The sequence below is a fragment of the Penicillium cosmopolitanum genome, assembly GCF_028827165.1.
Source record: "Penicillium cosmopolitanum strain IBT 29677 chromosome Unknown utg000008l:1.0-4398992.0:1.0-4402845.0, whole genome shotgun sequence".
In the NCBI taxonomy this organism is placed as follows: domain Eukaryota; kingdom Fungi; phylum Ascomycota; class Eurotiomycetes; order Eurotiales; family Aspergillaceae; genus Penicillium; species Penicillium cosmopolitanum.
The window spans coordinates 14,965-29,534 of NW_026622678.1; the positions used below are offsets into that span (position 1 = coordinate 14,965).

Genomic DNA, 14,570 nt, shown 5'->3' on the forward strand with positions numbered 1-14,570 from the left:
TTGCGAGCCTTGGGTGCGAAATGTATAATGGCTGTTTTGTCTGCTTCAAAGGTTGCGCCGCTCCTCCTTTCCCAATCGAGCGCGTTATTGATGATTGTTGCGATACCTTCCCGATTACTCTGTACGGTTGGCCCTGTTACCCACGCGGTGAAGTCATCCACGAAGGCAAGTGCTCCTCCTTGGCCGTCGATCGGTCTCTGCACGAGGTCGGCGTTGAAGAAGAGGAAGAGAATCGGAGACAGGGGCGAGCCCTGAGGCAGTCCAGGCTGTGGCAGGTCCTGAACCTCGGACAGCTGCCCATTGATCTGGATGGCCGCCGTTCGTCCCGAGCAGAACGCCTCAACCCACCGAAGCAGAAATTCCGGTATACCTCGCGCCTTCATCCTCTGGATCAATCGTTCCTTACAGACCCCATTGTAGGCCCCCTTGACATCAAAGCTGATCAGGCTCAGCACCCGTCGTCCTCGCCACGCTGCGTAGATTTGCTCCTGTAGGAGTAGGAGTGCCTGCTCCGCGGACCGCTGCTTTCGGGCCCCGAAGTGACTGGTTGGGAGCAGACCGTGGCTCTCCACTGCGTGCGAGATCCTTTCTGCCACCACTGACTCCAGGATCTTGCCTAATGTGGCGAGCAGTGAGATCGGCCTCCATGCCTTGGCAATGGTGTAGTCTTCCTTGTTCGGTTTCCTCAGCGGAATGATCTTTGCGTGTCGCCACTGTTTCGGCAGCGTGCCTTCTTCCAATGACGCCTGGAAAAGATCGAGGACCCGGTGTTTGACCGTGGGCCAGGTCATCTTCCACACTATGGCCGGTAGGCCATCCTCACCTGGCGCCTTCCATGACTTCGTTGCCAGCAACTGCCGCTCCACCTCTTCCCTGGTAATGGTCGGCATCTCCACCGGTGCTCTTTGTGGTCTAGTTCCCTCGTCGCCAATGCTGTCCGGCAGCGGTGGGAAGAATTTAGTCAGTAGTTCTTCCGCCTGCTCCCCATGATCGGTGGTGACCGTTCCATCTGCTCTGACGAGCTGCGGCACCTTTCCGAAGGCTGCGTCTTCCCCTGATTTCAGATACTTGGCAGCTTTCCAGATATTGTCGTTGTCAGCCAGAAACTCGTTCCAGTGTTTCTTCTTTTGTTTCCGAATCGCGTCGTGGTATTGCTTTGCGGCGCTTGCAGCCATGTCATCCAGCTGTGGCACCTTTCGTCCTGCTCGTCGTTCCGAGCGGGCGTGGTTTCTCCAATGTGTGTATATCTGACGAAGTTGTGTCAGGTCCGCCGTCCACCACCGCTTTGCGTGCGGTGATGGTTTGGCCTTCGGCGTCAACGCACGAACCGCTTCCGACACCGCGTACATCAGCCGATCGGTCTTCTGCTGCACGGAACCTTCCACCGGAGTGGCAGTTAGCGTGCTCGCGATTCTGGCATTGATCTCTTTCCACGGTGCATTCTTGAGCAGCAGTCTGTCTGTCTGCGTTGGAGCTATCCAAGGCGCATCAAAAACAGTCTCAATGGTAACATGATCTGAACCGTGCCCCGTTCCGTGGACCGCACATTTGGTCATCGAGTCCGTCAAGTTTTCCGAGGCGAGAACGAGGTCGATCGTCGACTCGCAGTCCCCCGAATATCCTCCGCCGTGCCATGTCTTGGTGCCCCGTTTGAGCAGGCTGCTGAGTCCAAATTCATTCATGAGATCGATGATCGAATCCGCCTCGCCTTGTCTGACTGAGGACACCTCGTCTCCTCCCCACAGTTGATCATGGCGGTTAAAGTCCCCCATGATCATGATCTCCACCATCGTCCCCGAGCCTCGCCGTACCTTTGCGATTGCTTTTCGGAGGTGATCGCATGCGTCGATCAACGCAAAGGCATCCCCTCCCTCTACATAAACTGATGCGATAAAAATCCGTCGCTCGGGAAGCTGAATGACGGCCGCCGTTAGGTCCGGCGAATTAATCCGCACTTGCTCCGCTTCCACATCCTTGTTGACCCACAGCATGCTTCGGATCGCCCATCTCCCTTCCCTCCACGTGGAGGGAACCATCTTGGTCCACTTGTGGTGCCCCATCGGGGTGGTCAAGAGCCGGCCTTGAATCCTCCTCGCCTGGGGCTCCTGGATCGCTAGTGCCACTGCGTTTGCGGTATCTTGGTCGTTCATGAGGCTTTCATGCACCTCACCCTGTTTCCTCACATTCAGTTGCATCACTCGGAGCGTTTTATTCATTGCGTGGCGGATAGAGCTTCCGACAGTTTCTGCTGAACGATTCGTGAGGGCCCCCGCATGGAACGCACTTCGGAACTGTCTGGTCGCAGCTACTGTGGCGATGGCCTTCTACGGCGCACTTTGCGCATCTCTGGGCATTCTTGCACTGAAAAGCCTTGTGGCCAATCTCCTGGCACTTATAGCATTGCATCGGTCGTGGTCGGTGCTCGAAGGTGCTGGTTACGCCGGATTCTCCCCCAGCATGGAAGAACCCGTCGGCTAGCAGTCTCCGTGCGTCACTACCTTTAGTGAGGTAGACGACCATTGACCCATATGCTTTTGCGCTCTCCCTCTTGCTAAGCCATGCGATTTTCGCAACGGTGGCTTCGTTCTCCTCGCTGAAGGCGGCGGCTGCTCCGACACGGATCTCATCTTTTTCATCCAGAACTGCGGCTTTGTTAACGCTGTCAACTTTGATAGGGTAAAGCTCATCCCGAAGCACCCGTGCCCCCGCACCGATTTGGGATTCCGCCACTTTCTTGATCAGCTGGTGCTCGGCTTCGTCGCGGCACGCTATTCTGATCCGGTTCGTGTTCTTCGGGTCCACAGTGACGGCGCGACAGCGCCAGTGCGTGTGGTCTGCCGTCGCTCGGATCTCTGTCTCGACTGCCGCCCGGATAGAGCCCGCAGACATCCTCTCGTTTTCGTTCTCTGCCATCCTGGAGGTGTCGATTGTGCAATAGAGTGTGTCGGTGAACGTGGTTGGTGTTGTGTTCGATGTCGAGAGGCTCCGTATATTACTCGGGTGGCTGAGCGGGGGAGTGCGGGCGACATCGGCATAGGACGGGGAACCTGTGAAAGCGGGAGCGCTGATTTCTTCACGTAGGGATTGGATTTCTCGGAGGATTTCATCGTGACCCGTCTGGGCGCACGCTTCGGAGTTGCACTGCGATGTCGGGGTCCTGTCTGTCAGGTTCTGTAGCTCGTGCTGGACCCCGGCGAGGGCAGCACCGAACTCTGCTTTGGCTTTTTGTAGTTCTTCCTTGTGCAACTCGTCTCGTAGTCTGATTTCTGTCCTGAGTTTGGCGATCTCTTTCACCAAATCGTTCACATCGAGGTTGTCGCTCTCGGTCGCGGAGTCATCCGAAGCTGCCTTATCAGGCTGAGATTCGGGTCCAGTCCTCTTCTTTTGCTGAGGTCGCGTCTGCCTCTGTTCATTGTCGATTTCTTGTTCTTGAGCATAGATTCGGGGTGGTCTGGTGATGCGTTTCGGTCTTGCCAGTCGCGGTGGCGAAGCTTCGCGTTCGTCGCGGTCGGGCGGCTCAGGGGTTCGCATCGCGGCCCGTCCCGCCATCACTCTCAATCAGTACAGGAAATCGGTATTGTCGCCACGTGGCACTCCGTAAAGCTCCAGAGTCCTGCTACTATCTCATTTGGTACAGTCGATAGCGAAAACGGCTTCTACCCTCATGGCTGCTTTTCTTTTCTCGGGCCCCACTGCCAAGAGATATTTACTCCACTGATATTACGAAAATAGATCGCGATCACAATTCTGACGATACGAATACCATACAATACATTTTCCTATCACAGCGTCGGAAGAATGAATCCCCAGCATCAGTGCGATAGAAAGACAGAAATGGTAAGTCAATAAACGAAACTAGCAGCTAGTAATGATTGAATTATCAATTTCATTCATTAACATACAATTGTTTCTGCATACATGTTCAGCGAAACGTAGCGAAAAGTACATGATAGCAATTCATTGAGCAACTAATTCCAGAGGTCATGGGACCTTTAATTTTGTAAGATGGAAGGAGGGATGTGGATCAAAAAGAAACCAGATGTGCTAGACAATTCCCGCAATTTTATCTTGTTCTCCTATACATAGACGAAATTTGGAGAGCAATGTCATACGCTTCACCTTGGGCATTACCCTCAGCTCCTTTATCGAGCAGTAACTGCACGATCTTATCATGGCCTTCATAAGACGCAGCTTGGAGGGCATTTCCATAGAATCCACCTTGGGTGTTGACCTCAGCTCCGTTCTCTAACAGTAACTGCACGATCTTGTCGTGTCCTCTGTAAGACGCAGCCTGGAGAGCATTCCCATAGAATCCACCTCGAGCATTGACCTCAGCTCCTTTCTCAAGCAGGAACAGTGCGATCTTACTATGTCCTCCTTTAGATGCAGCATAGAGAGCGTTTCCATATTCTCCACCTTGGGTATTGATCTCGGCTCCCTTCTCGAGTAGTAGCTGCACCATCTTATCGTGTCCTTCGGCAGACGCAGCCTGGAGAGAATTTCCATACTCTCCACCTTGGGCATTGACCTCAGCCCCTTTCTCAAGCAGCAACAGTGCGATCTTATTATGTCCTCCGCAAGACGCAGCATAGAGAGCATTTCCAAAGACTCCACCTTGGGTGTTCACCTCGGCTCCTTTCTCGAGTATAGTTCGTGACGGTGAGTAGGAGGCTGTTTTCCGCTTCCTTTGTCTGCCTTTCTGCCTGGTCGCGCACGTGACTCGGGGTTGTGCCTGGCCCCTGCGGGTTGGTTGGCTCTCGGTGGCCCATCAGTAAGTTGCGGCCCCTTATGTTGCTAGGTCCGTAACAGTACTCTATCAAAAGATTTTAAGGGTTTTAAGCTATTTAGGGTTGAGTCGTACGATTACTACAGAGGACGGTAGTTACTAAAAATCAAACTGCGTATAGATTATAGATAAACTTAGAACTTCTAAAAATCTAAGGTTAATCGTACGAAGGAAATTACTTACAGTCAGGGTAGGAAAAATCACTTGCAGTCAGGGTAGTAGGGCGAATTCTGCCCATACTTAAGAATAACTTACCGCCGTACAGTCAGCCTGACTGCACCAACCCTTTTGGGATAGGACTGGCCAAAACGGTCTTTTACGGTCTCTCACAGTCTTTATACCGCTCTGCCAGAGGAAAGTTGCTGTACAAAGTACAGATTAAGCACGACAAGGAAACAGCCCAAGGCTTCCAGAGTGACTCTTGCCGACTTGCCTTTTAACTGTTTAGCTTACACAACATCTGATCGGATTAACATCTGACAGACAAGCCTTAACACCTCTAATACAGAGGAAAAGCAGAGCACCGGTTGCACTTGTCTTCGACAGCTGCACACTAATCTTCCAGCGTCGAATCAAGTAGAGCCCAGAATCAGTCAGCAACCCTGAGGTCATCCACCTGACCTACGCTCCTTTGTAGTTCTTTTTTCTTTTTGCTTTTCAACAAAAAGGATTATATTCGATAAGTTTGAATCGGTGCGTACAGCCCTAATTCAATTTCCTATAGTAGATACCCTGCGGATATTCAGTCAACGAAAGCGGTTCCCGGACTCTCCATATATATTATACTCAGATTAAAAGTACGATACTTTGGTTTTGTTACTGTATTGGAGATCCATCAGCAACTAGAAGCTTCTATGTAACGCAAACAAATGAAATAATTAAGTTAGAGATAGCTTTGACAACCTGGCGAGTTGAACCTGCCTCTACCACTCCTGTCACATTAACAGTATCGGGCTTACTCAGTTCTTGATAGTATAAACAGCAACTTACCTTAGCTTACTTACTGTACTCACAGACTCTTGATGCTTTATTGATCTTCGTGAGCCTTTCGTGATAGAGGTTGACAACAAAATGATATTCCCGGACTTCTCTTTGGTATATTCTGTCTTCAGGAATAACTTACACTTATTTTAATAATGATACCGGCTAACGCCGTACCGACTTGCGCCCCCTTGATAAAACCCTATATGATTTCACGAACCAGCACCTATTCATATACGAAACTACATTTGTGGCCAGGTTGTCTTCGCAGCGGGCAACTTTACTGATGCCGTAGAAGCGATTTCATAGGCAACATCTGAAGATCGTATGATTAAGATAGTATCATTCAAACATTGTATATCCGATCTTTTGAAGTTAACTGGAATTTTGCCACAGTTTAGCTGATCCGGAAAGCGAAAGGCGTGTCTAATCGTTCGGAGGGAGTAATGACACTTTTGAGGCAGAGGCACGTTGCCTTTCTGGTCGTACCTAACAAAAATATTACAGAGTTTTAGACAAATTAGGATTAACTCGTACGACTGCTATAGAAGACTATAGAGACTATAAATTAGGTTAGTAATAGATTATATATAAACTTAGAACTTGTGAAAATCTAAGATTAATCGTACAAAGGAAATTGCTTGCAGTCTACTCGAGAAAAATTTTGTTGCAGTCTACTTAGTGGGGCGAATACTACCTATACTTAAGAGTTTCTTACTGCTGTACAGTCTAGTAGACTGCACCAGGTCCCTTGGATAGGACCCAAAACCCATTTTGGGTCGGGTTGGGTTGGGTTGGGTCATGGTTGACATGGGTTCTGGCGATGTCCTAGTGGTGGGGCGAATTCTGCCTATACTTAAGAATAACTCACCGCCGTGCAGTCAGCCTGACTGCACTAGGTCCCTTGGGATAGGGAGAAATGACGTTGACCTTTAAAAGGGTGGGAATTGCGACTCAGCCTCTCACGTGATGATGGAGCGCTTTTAGTATTTACTCTCCTTAACGAGCTCTCCTCGACCCAGGGTCTCAGGATGAATGGGACATTCTCGACGACCCGCGGTTTACAGTAGGCTGTCCTCCCTGTTTCCGAATCCTCGCCGTATCTCCTAAGCACGGACGAATGCGAGCCCCCAGAAGCAGGAGACGGCGACGGCGTCGCCCGAGCAGACGATACATTCTCCACCCCTCTCCTCTCCGCCAAGGCATTCGTGCCCCCCCTTCTTCGTGGACGCAGATGCAGATCCCAACTCCGCGCCCAGACACCTATCCTCTGATAACCGCACCGAATCCCTTCCGTAATCTCGCACGGCCCGTGAAATTTCCAAATTTGGGAAGATACAGAGTATGTGAGAACGAAGATTGGACTGTCCTAAAAACATTGGCGTTTGACATATCTAGACCTGGCACTGCACCTCAGGTAACCCTACCGACCCTGCACCTGCACCTCCATTTGGGCGGTTCAGGTTCCAAGATTCCAACCCTCAGGTGCGGTAGGTCGAGCACCTCACCTCATGAGGGTAACCCTGAGGTGACCCTGAGGTGCGAAACGTGACCTCAAGTGACTTCTTTGTAAGTGCATAACTCTCGTCGGAAATTCAGTCGTATTCTATGGTAATTGGAGTGAAAAATCAAATCATTTCTAGTGAATTTAATGATCCAGAAAAATCCCAATAAAATGTCTATTTCAGATAATTTGAAGAAAATCAGATGATCTTAATAATTATACATTGCTGTTACGGTGGCTTAAAGATATATTTCTGTAAATTTACATCACGAAATTCAACAAAACTTTTGATCGCGGTCGCAAACCACCAATTTATTAATCTTATAGGTTTTTACTTCTAATCTATGGATTAACACCCTTCTTGTTTATATTTATATTTATATTTCACTAGGATACGCCGTAGTGATCTAGGATTAGATGAAAGATTTGAAGGTCGACAAAACAGGTGTAAAAAACATAGCTGATTAATCGATTATTAATCGATTTTATCCAGCCAAAAGAGGTAAGGCGTCAGAAATTTATACATATATAGGTCTTCGTATTATCAGATTTTAGCTATACTTATGAGTCCTATTTGGAAAATCAATATTCTTTATCAGAACCCTTCAGTTAATAAGAATGTTTATATACGTATGGATTATATACAGCTCGGATAGAAGACATACGCCAAGAAGCTCATAGATAATTTGAGACTAGCCGGCATGGGAAACGCTACAGTACTACTGACCTAGCAAAGGCAGAATGTACAAGCGATCAAGCCATGCCATATCCAGAATTTCACAGAAAACGATCCATTTGAGGCAAGTGCAACCGCTGATAATGGACTCATCGATGTGACTTGAAGTGCATTCCAGATTTGTCGCATTCGTTTGCATATATCCAAAGGCAGTTTATGAGCAAATGAGTGCCAGTGGCTAATTTACCTTTTTGCGGAACAGAATGCGGAGCAACACCCTTCCCAAAGTGTGGGGTCCCCACAATACCTCCGCAAGGCCAACTTAAAGGGTTTACGTGAACTACTTAAACAGGCTCAAACTTGATGTCTGGTCGAGAAATCAATTATTTCGCTTGAACAACCCGGTGAACAAGCTGCATCGCCCAGAATGTGGTCCATTGTCCGCCTTTTTCTTACACTTGGCCTGATAGCCACTGCGGTACCTGCTGTGTTTGGACATGTTGCCAGCAAACCGACGAAATTGCGCACCGTTGTCACAACCGACATGGAGCAGGACGACCTCGCCTCGCTCATTCGATACTTACTTTACACAAATGATCTCGATACGCAAGGCATCATCTATAGTTCTAGCGTATGGCACTGGGCCGGCAACGGCAACGGCACGTCACTGCGCTGGACTGGAACCCGAACCATTCAGGACAAAGTACTGAAGGCTTATGCAAAGGTTTACCCTAACCTTCGTCGCCATGATCCATCCTACCCAACCCCAAAGGAGCTACTTTCTACGGTCAGAATTGGCAACATTGACTTTGAGGGTGAGATGAATAAAGACACCGCTGGCTCCGATCTCATCAAAGAGCTGTTGCTTGACGATGATCCACGAAAGCTTTACTTGCAGGTCTGGGGTGGCACCAACACTATTGCCCGTGCCCTCAAGTCAATCGAGGACCAATATTCTAAGTCACGCAACTGGGCACAGACCAAAGATAGAATCTCCCGCAAGGCCGTCATCATGGCCAGTGGCTTCCAGGATGATACCTACGCTGATTATATCGCCCCTAACTGGCCCCAAATCCGCGTCGAGGAGCTGTCAACTGGCTACGCCCTCTGGGCATACAATTGCAACAAAGGCCAAGGCAACGTTCGCGGGCTACCCGACGATAACTTGTATTTCACTGGCAAATGGATCAGGCCAAATATCGAAATGGGGCCGTATGGAAAGCTCTATCGCGCCTGGCTCGACGGTCAGTCCATGCCAGGTGATCCGGAGGATGTTTACGGCAATAAAACAAAAGCGGCCGCTAGCTGGTGCAAGCCACTTTATCCGTACGACTTCCTTTCCGAGGGCGATAATGTGGCCTTTAACCCCCTCTTGACCACCGGCATTCAGGACCCAGCTAACCCGAATCTCGGTGGCTGGGGCGGTCGAGCAAAACAGAACTCTACTTCTCCGGATCTGTGGGTGATGGTTCAAAGCGAGGTCGGGCAAAATGGCAGCGAAGTAGACTTGTACACCATAAGCCGTTGGATAGCGCCAGTTCAGAACGACTTTGCGGCCCGCATGCAGTGGACAGTGACACCGAAGTACCGCAACGGAAACCATGCGCCCGCTGTTAAGATTCTAAATGATGGAACAGTTAAGGGACTTCCTGGTGATACGGTCACACTGGCCGGTGCAGTTTCCGATCCAGATAATGACAACGTGAACACTTCTTGGTGGCAATATTTGGAGGAAGGCACATACCCTGGCACCGTGTCTGTGGCTGCTCAGGGAAAGAACCGGGCGATTGTGAAGATTCCAGCTGATGCAAAACGCGGTCAGACCATTTCGATCATTCTGGAGGGAACCGACGATGGGCATTTTCCTTTGACCCGCTATGACCGTGTTTTTGTTGAAGTCATTTAACATGGCCTAGGTCAATTGCTAAATCGGAGTAAGCACGTAGTTCAGTGAGGCATTAGTTAATAAAAAAAACCAACTAGAATTTGACGGGCATGGGCTTAGGTTTCAAGCCTTGGTCACTTTTTCTCATTAAGTTAGCTTTGGCTGCAAACTAGAAAGCTATTACCTCAATATAACTCATCATTAGGATTGTTAGTTTCCTTCTGAGCTCACATGGATTTCCTGTAGCTTGGTAAACAGTTAGGAATCAAAGCGCTTAGGGCAGCATACAGAAGCGGGCGGAGGGTGGTTAATATTAACAAATTAGTTCAGGGTAGAATCTCTCGGCAATTCAAAGCGCCTCGCACTACTCGAACTGGCCCGCACTACTTTAGTTGGCTTTAGCGTGGGAATCAAAGTCCACAAAGTGGCCATTTGAAGGGTTCCCCAGAGTTCCCCGCAAACCCCGCAGTATTCCCCGAGTGGCACCAACTTCCAAAAGCAAGCAGGTTCCAAGGGGGGGTAATGTAACCACGGCTTATATTGCCTCGATGGTCTGATTCTAGAAAAGTGGTTTATAAAGATATGATGTTGAGCTAGATCCACTGTGCTCACTCGAGAGCTTCTGATTTCTAGGTTATATTGTGGCATCTCCGGTTTCAATCGAGATAAACCCCTTTCCGCCGTCAAAACTACAATTCTGGCCTGTTTGACTCAGTCTTGGGATTCAATATGGCTGAAATTGCAGACGAGTCAAATAGGGATTCCCGCACTCAGGCGGCGATGAAGAACCGCTGGTCATCGCTATTACACAATCCCAAACTGATGGTCATTGCTCTCTTCGCCTCGTATGTCTCAGATACTCTTATCTGATAGAACTCTTTTAACACGTTATATAGGGTTGGCGGATTTGAGTATGGATATCAACAAGGAGTACTGGGCCAATCTCTTGTTATGACTCGCTTCACAGACAACTTTCCTACTGTCGTTGCATCCTCTAGCGCGACCGGCTGGCTCACATCGATTCTGCAATTGGGTGGTATTTTAGGATCTCTCTCTGCAGGAATTCTGGGTGAGATATTCTCCCGGAAGTATACCATGTTTTCGGCCTGTTGTTGGGTTGTCCTTGGGAGCTATCTCTATTGTGGAGCCAGCTACCACGAGCCAGGTTTGTTATACGCTGGCAGGTTCTTTACTGGTCTTGGAGTTGGTACTTTCAGTGGCGTTGGGTGAGTTCAACCTTGACTCATTTTCTAGTCTCATCAACTAATTTTCCGGTGCGAAAGTCCCCTCTATAATGCCGAGTTATCATCACCCGAGCTTCGTGGATTCTTGGTATCATTCTACCAATTTGCTACCATTTTCGGCATCATGCTGTCCTTCTGGATAGGATACGGAAGCAACAATATTGGTGGAATTGGAGAAACACAAACCGACATGGCCTGGCGCCTTCCCTCCATCATCCAAGGCATTCCAGCCCTGCTTCTCGCATGTGGAATTTGGTGGCTGCCATTTTCTCCTCGCTGGCTTGTCAAAAAGGGTAGAGTCCAGGAGGCGCTTGCTACCCTGTCCTACCTGCGTAAACTACCTGAGGATCACGAGCTGATCCAGGCTGAGCTTAAGGAGATCGAGGCAGAGAGTCTCTTCGAGAAGCGGTCCTTTGCAAAGACATTCCCAAACCTGGCTGCCAAGGAACAAGGAAGTGTATTGGTTCGCGAGTTTGCCCAGTATTATCGAATCTTCCGGACCTGGGACAACTTCAAGCGGGTCGCCATCGCATGGCTCGTTATGTTCTTTCAGCAATGGAGTGGTATTGATGCAATCATCTACTACGCCAGCACTGTTTTCCAGAGCTTGGGTCTGACTGGAGGTACTCAAGCCCTGCTCGCTACTGGAGTCACCGGAGTAGTATTCTTTGTGTGCACTCTCCCAGCCATGCCTCTCATCGATAGAGTTGGGCGAAAGCCCATGCTTTATGCCGGTTCGGCCGTCATGTGGATTTCGATGGTCTTGGTAGGCATTATCGTCGCTAAATTTGGAAACGACTTCGAAAATCATTCAAATGCCGGTTGGGCTGCAGTGGCTTTTATCTGGATCTATGTGGGCGCTTTTGGTGCTACATGGGGTCCAGTATCATGGACACTGGTAGCAGAGATATTCCCGCTCTCTGTTCGTTCCAAGGGCTCATCTTTCGGTGCTTCAAGCAATTGGGTAAGTGCATCCACCGGAGTTCACAAGCAGTACTAAATCAGATTTAGGTCAACAACTTCGCTGTCGCTTTCTTCGTTCCACCTATGTTCCAGACTTGGAAGTGGGGCACATATATTTTTTTTGCCGTCTTCCTTGCTGCTAGCATTGTCTGGATCTATTTCTTTCTTCCAGAGACCAAGGGTGCGACATTGGAGGAGATGGATCGTGTTTTCAAGAGTCGCTCAGGAGAGACGGACATGATGATGCTAGATGAGGCACGTCGGGATGTCGCGATAGCGCACGATTCCGCGCTAGAGGTCGAGAAAGAGATGATTACTCACGCGGAAGAGCGTGGTTCTTTGAAAGGCTAGTTAGGGCTGTTCTTTGTGCATTGGCGAGGGAGCAGAGGTCAGTGACTCTGGTACTGGTAATAGCTGCATTTTAGCTGTTGACTTGGCAGCTTTCGTGCTTTGCTCATATCGTACTAGTAGTTATTGGGACAAATCAAATCAAGATATACTGAATTACGGCACGGCTTAAAGCAAGGATGACTGCTGGAATGACCCTTCAACTGCAAAACTTCCAGATGGGCTAGTGAGTAAATATTCAGGGATATTTAGCTAGGCCGAAGGGGCTGTTGCGATTAAACACGAGGTGTTGATGGGTTCTGAAGAATATGCAGATCGTCATATCATCGGTAATTTAGCCATGCTTCTGAGTTTATTTGTATTATCTTTGTTTATTGGAACCAATTAGCCCACTGAAAATTTTGTCTTAATAGTACCTCTCAACTCATTGTACTGTTTCTATCACTTGGTTCTGAAAAAGGTGATCCAGCAGCGACTGGAGGATATTAGTTAAATTCCAAATTTCTAAAATCTAGATGCAACTTACCTAGTCTACAGCCTCGGAGCCATTAATCATCCCTTCTATTTGGATATAAGGCAGCCCAACCCCTATCTATGGGTCTTTATAGTGGGGAATTTTATCTAAGGAATTTTAAACGCTTGTCTGTCTCTCTATTACTTTTCTGATCATTAATTTAAGCGTTACAGAGGCAATATATGACTGTAATAGTGTAACGGGCCCAGGCCCGAGGATATATCACGTCATGTCACATGACCTTTTCCTCCTAGAAAACCAGGTAGAAGCTCACATAGATAACTCTTCTTCAAGATTATTATAAACAGCATATAGGCCTAGCCCTAATTAAACAGTTGTCGCTATAGCCCTTTACATATAATAATCTTCTGATTCGATCGGTAATTATAAATTACCTGCGAAGCTCTAGAGGTCCTAGGCACATAAAGAACGTACCTAGACATCGCCAGAACCTATGTCAACCATAACCCAACCCAGCCCAAAATGGGTTTTGGGTCTAATTCTATAACCTATTAATAGGTTTTGGGTTGAGACCCTTAACCCAAAACCCATGTGGGAACCCACTGGGTCCCTATTTTAGTGTAAACAGATTAAATATACCAAGCCTTTAAATACTGTATGTATCAGAGCTGTTTTTAGGCCTTATATATAAGTATTTTTAGTTTTTTATCTGATAATATTATTATTTTATATATAATATATATAAATTACAGGTTAAAAGATTAAAAATAGTAGCTCCCTGACTAGTCTGAACGCGCCGGGCCGCGATGCTTTTCATGCTGCTGCCAGCGATGGCAGCAAACAAGACAGGGAAAACAGTAGGTGCCTTAGAGGATAGTTTGCAGTTAGCGAGGACTCAGCATGCCGGAAGACAGAAAGAATGGTGAATTCGAATTGCGGAAATATTGAGACACTGAAAAGTTTAGCGCCTATTGACCCTGGACCCGCGGGATCTCCATCAGCTCGAAAGACCCAGATCCCAAAAACAGTGAAGAGGAGCGCGATTACGGCAATAATTAAATCAAAAGCCAGACGCGAAACTCTCTCTAGCCAAGAAAGATCCAGAGGCTGCGGCGGGGCTTTGTTTTGTTCATGATTTTCGACCACGGAATGCTCAACAGCTGCATGAGCCGCTTTAGATTCTTGTTCTTCAACTGGCACCGCCTCATAAGGGAATTGTTGTCCTTCTGTCATACCTAAAGCGGTAGTCAAGGAATCATTTCTAGACTACGGTTGTGTATAAAAAGGGGAGAATTTGAAACCAGCTGTATAGAGAGGTGGTCGCTGGAGACTTTAAGGCTGCATAGTGTAACGAACTGGGGTTGTTACCATTCGCGGATGCCTGACGTAGATGGCATCCACTTAGGCATCCACGCCTACATGTACTTAGTTCTATCTCAGCTTCCTCCTTCTTCTTCTCCTCAAGCTATTACTTTCGTCGAACAGCTACTGTTTCCTTTGCTTCGTATGCTACGCCGTACGTTGATCTCTGTGAGCATCTGAGCATCCTCACACATAGTGGGTGTAAAGAAATATCGTGCCGGAACCAGAGACAGAGCAATTGTGATAAACAACCGTGATGAATAGGGGTAAATAAAACAAATAGCACTATTTTTGAGCCTTACTAATAGTACCGGGTGCAGAGGTTTTCTCCGATGCTAATTAGAAG

The 14,570-nt window shown here is 48.2% G+C and overlaps 4 protein-coding genes across 4 annotated transcripts; 2 read left to right on the forward strand and 2 right to left on the reverse strand.

Annotated features, from left to right (window-relative positions):
- Nucleotides 1-1,060: 1,060 nt before the first annotated feature.
- On the reverse strand, nucleotides 1,061-3,549 carry N7509_006543 (uncharacterized protein; the record flags this gene model as incomplete). Its single annotated transcript, XM_056631180.1, has 3 exons — nucleotides 1,061-1,067; nucleotides 1,108-2,283; nucleotides 2,336-3,549. 3 exons carry the CDS (start codon nucleotides 3,547-3,549, stop codon nucleotides 1,061-1,063), a joined length of 2,397 nt encoding a protein of 798 aa, XP_056486731.1.
- Nucleotides 3,550-4,063: 514 nt separating this feature from the next.
- N7509_006544 (ankyrin repeat domain-containing protein) lies at nucleotides 4,064-4,769 on the reverse strand (the record flags this gene model as incomplete). The annotated part of the gene is made up of 2 exons (XM_056631181.1): nucleotides 4,064-4,639; nucleotides 4,716-4,769. 2 exons carry the CDS (start codon nucleotides 4,767-4,769, stop codon nucleotides 4,064-4,066), a joined length of 630 nt encoding a protein of 209 aa, XP_056486732.1.
- Nucleotides 4,770-8,374: 3,605 nt separating this feature from the next.
- On the forward strand, nucleotides 8,375-9,853 carry N7509_006545 (DUF1593 domain-containing protein; the record flags this gene model as incomplete). The annotated part of the gene is made up of 1 exon (XM_056631182.1): nucleotides 8,375-9,853. One exon carries the CDS (start codon nucleotides 8,375-8,377, stop codon nucleotides 9,851-9,853), a length of 1,479 nt encoding a protein of 492 aa, XP_056486733.1.
- A 708-nt stretch (nucleotides 9,854-10,561) lies between these two features.
- N7509_006546 (sugar porter family MFS transporter) lies at nucleotides 10,562-12,390 on the forward strand (the record flags this gene model as incomplete). Its single annotated transcript, XM_056631183.1, has 4 exons — nucleotides 10,562-10,677; nucleotides 10,729-11,058; nucleotides 11,116-12,040; nucleotides 12,088-12,390. 4 exons carry the CDS (start codon nucleotides 10,562-10,564, stop codon nucleotides 12,388-12,390), a joined length of 1,674 nt encoding a protein of 557 aa, XP_056486734.1.
- Nucleotides 12,391-14,570: the final 2,180 nt, after the last annotated feature.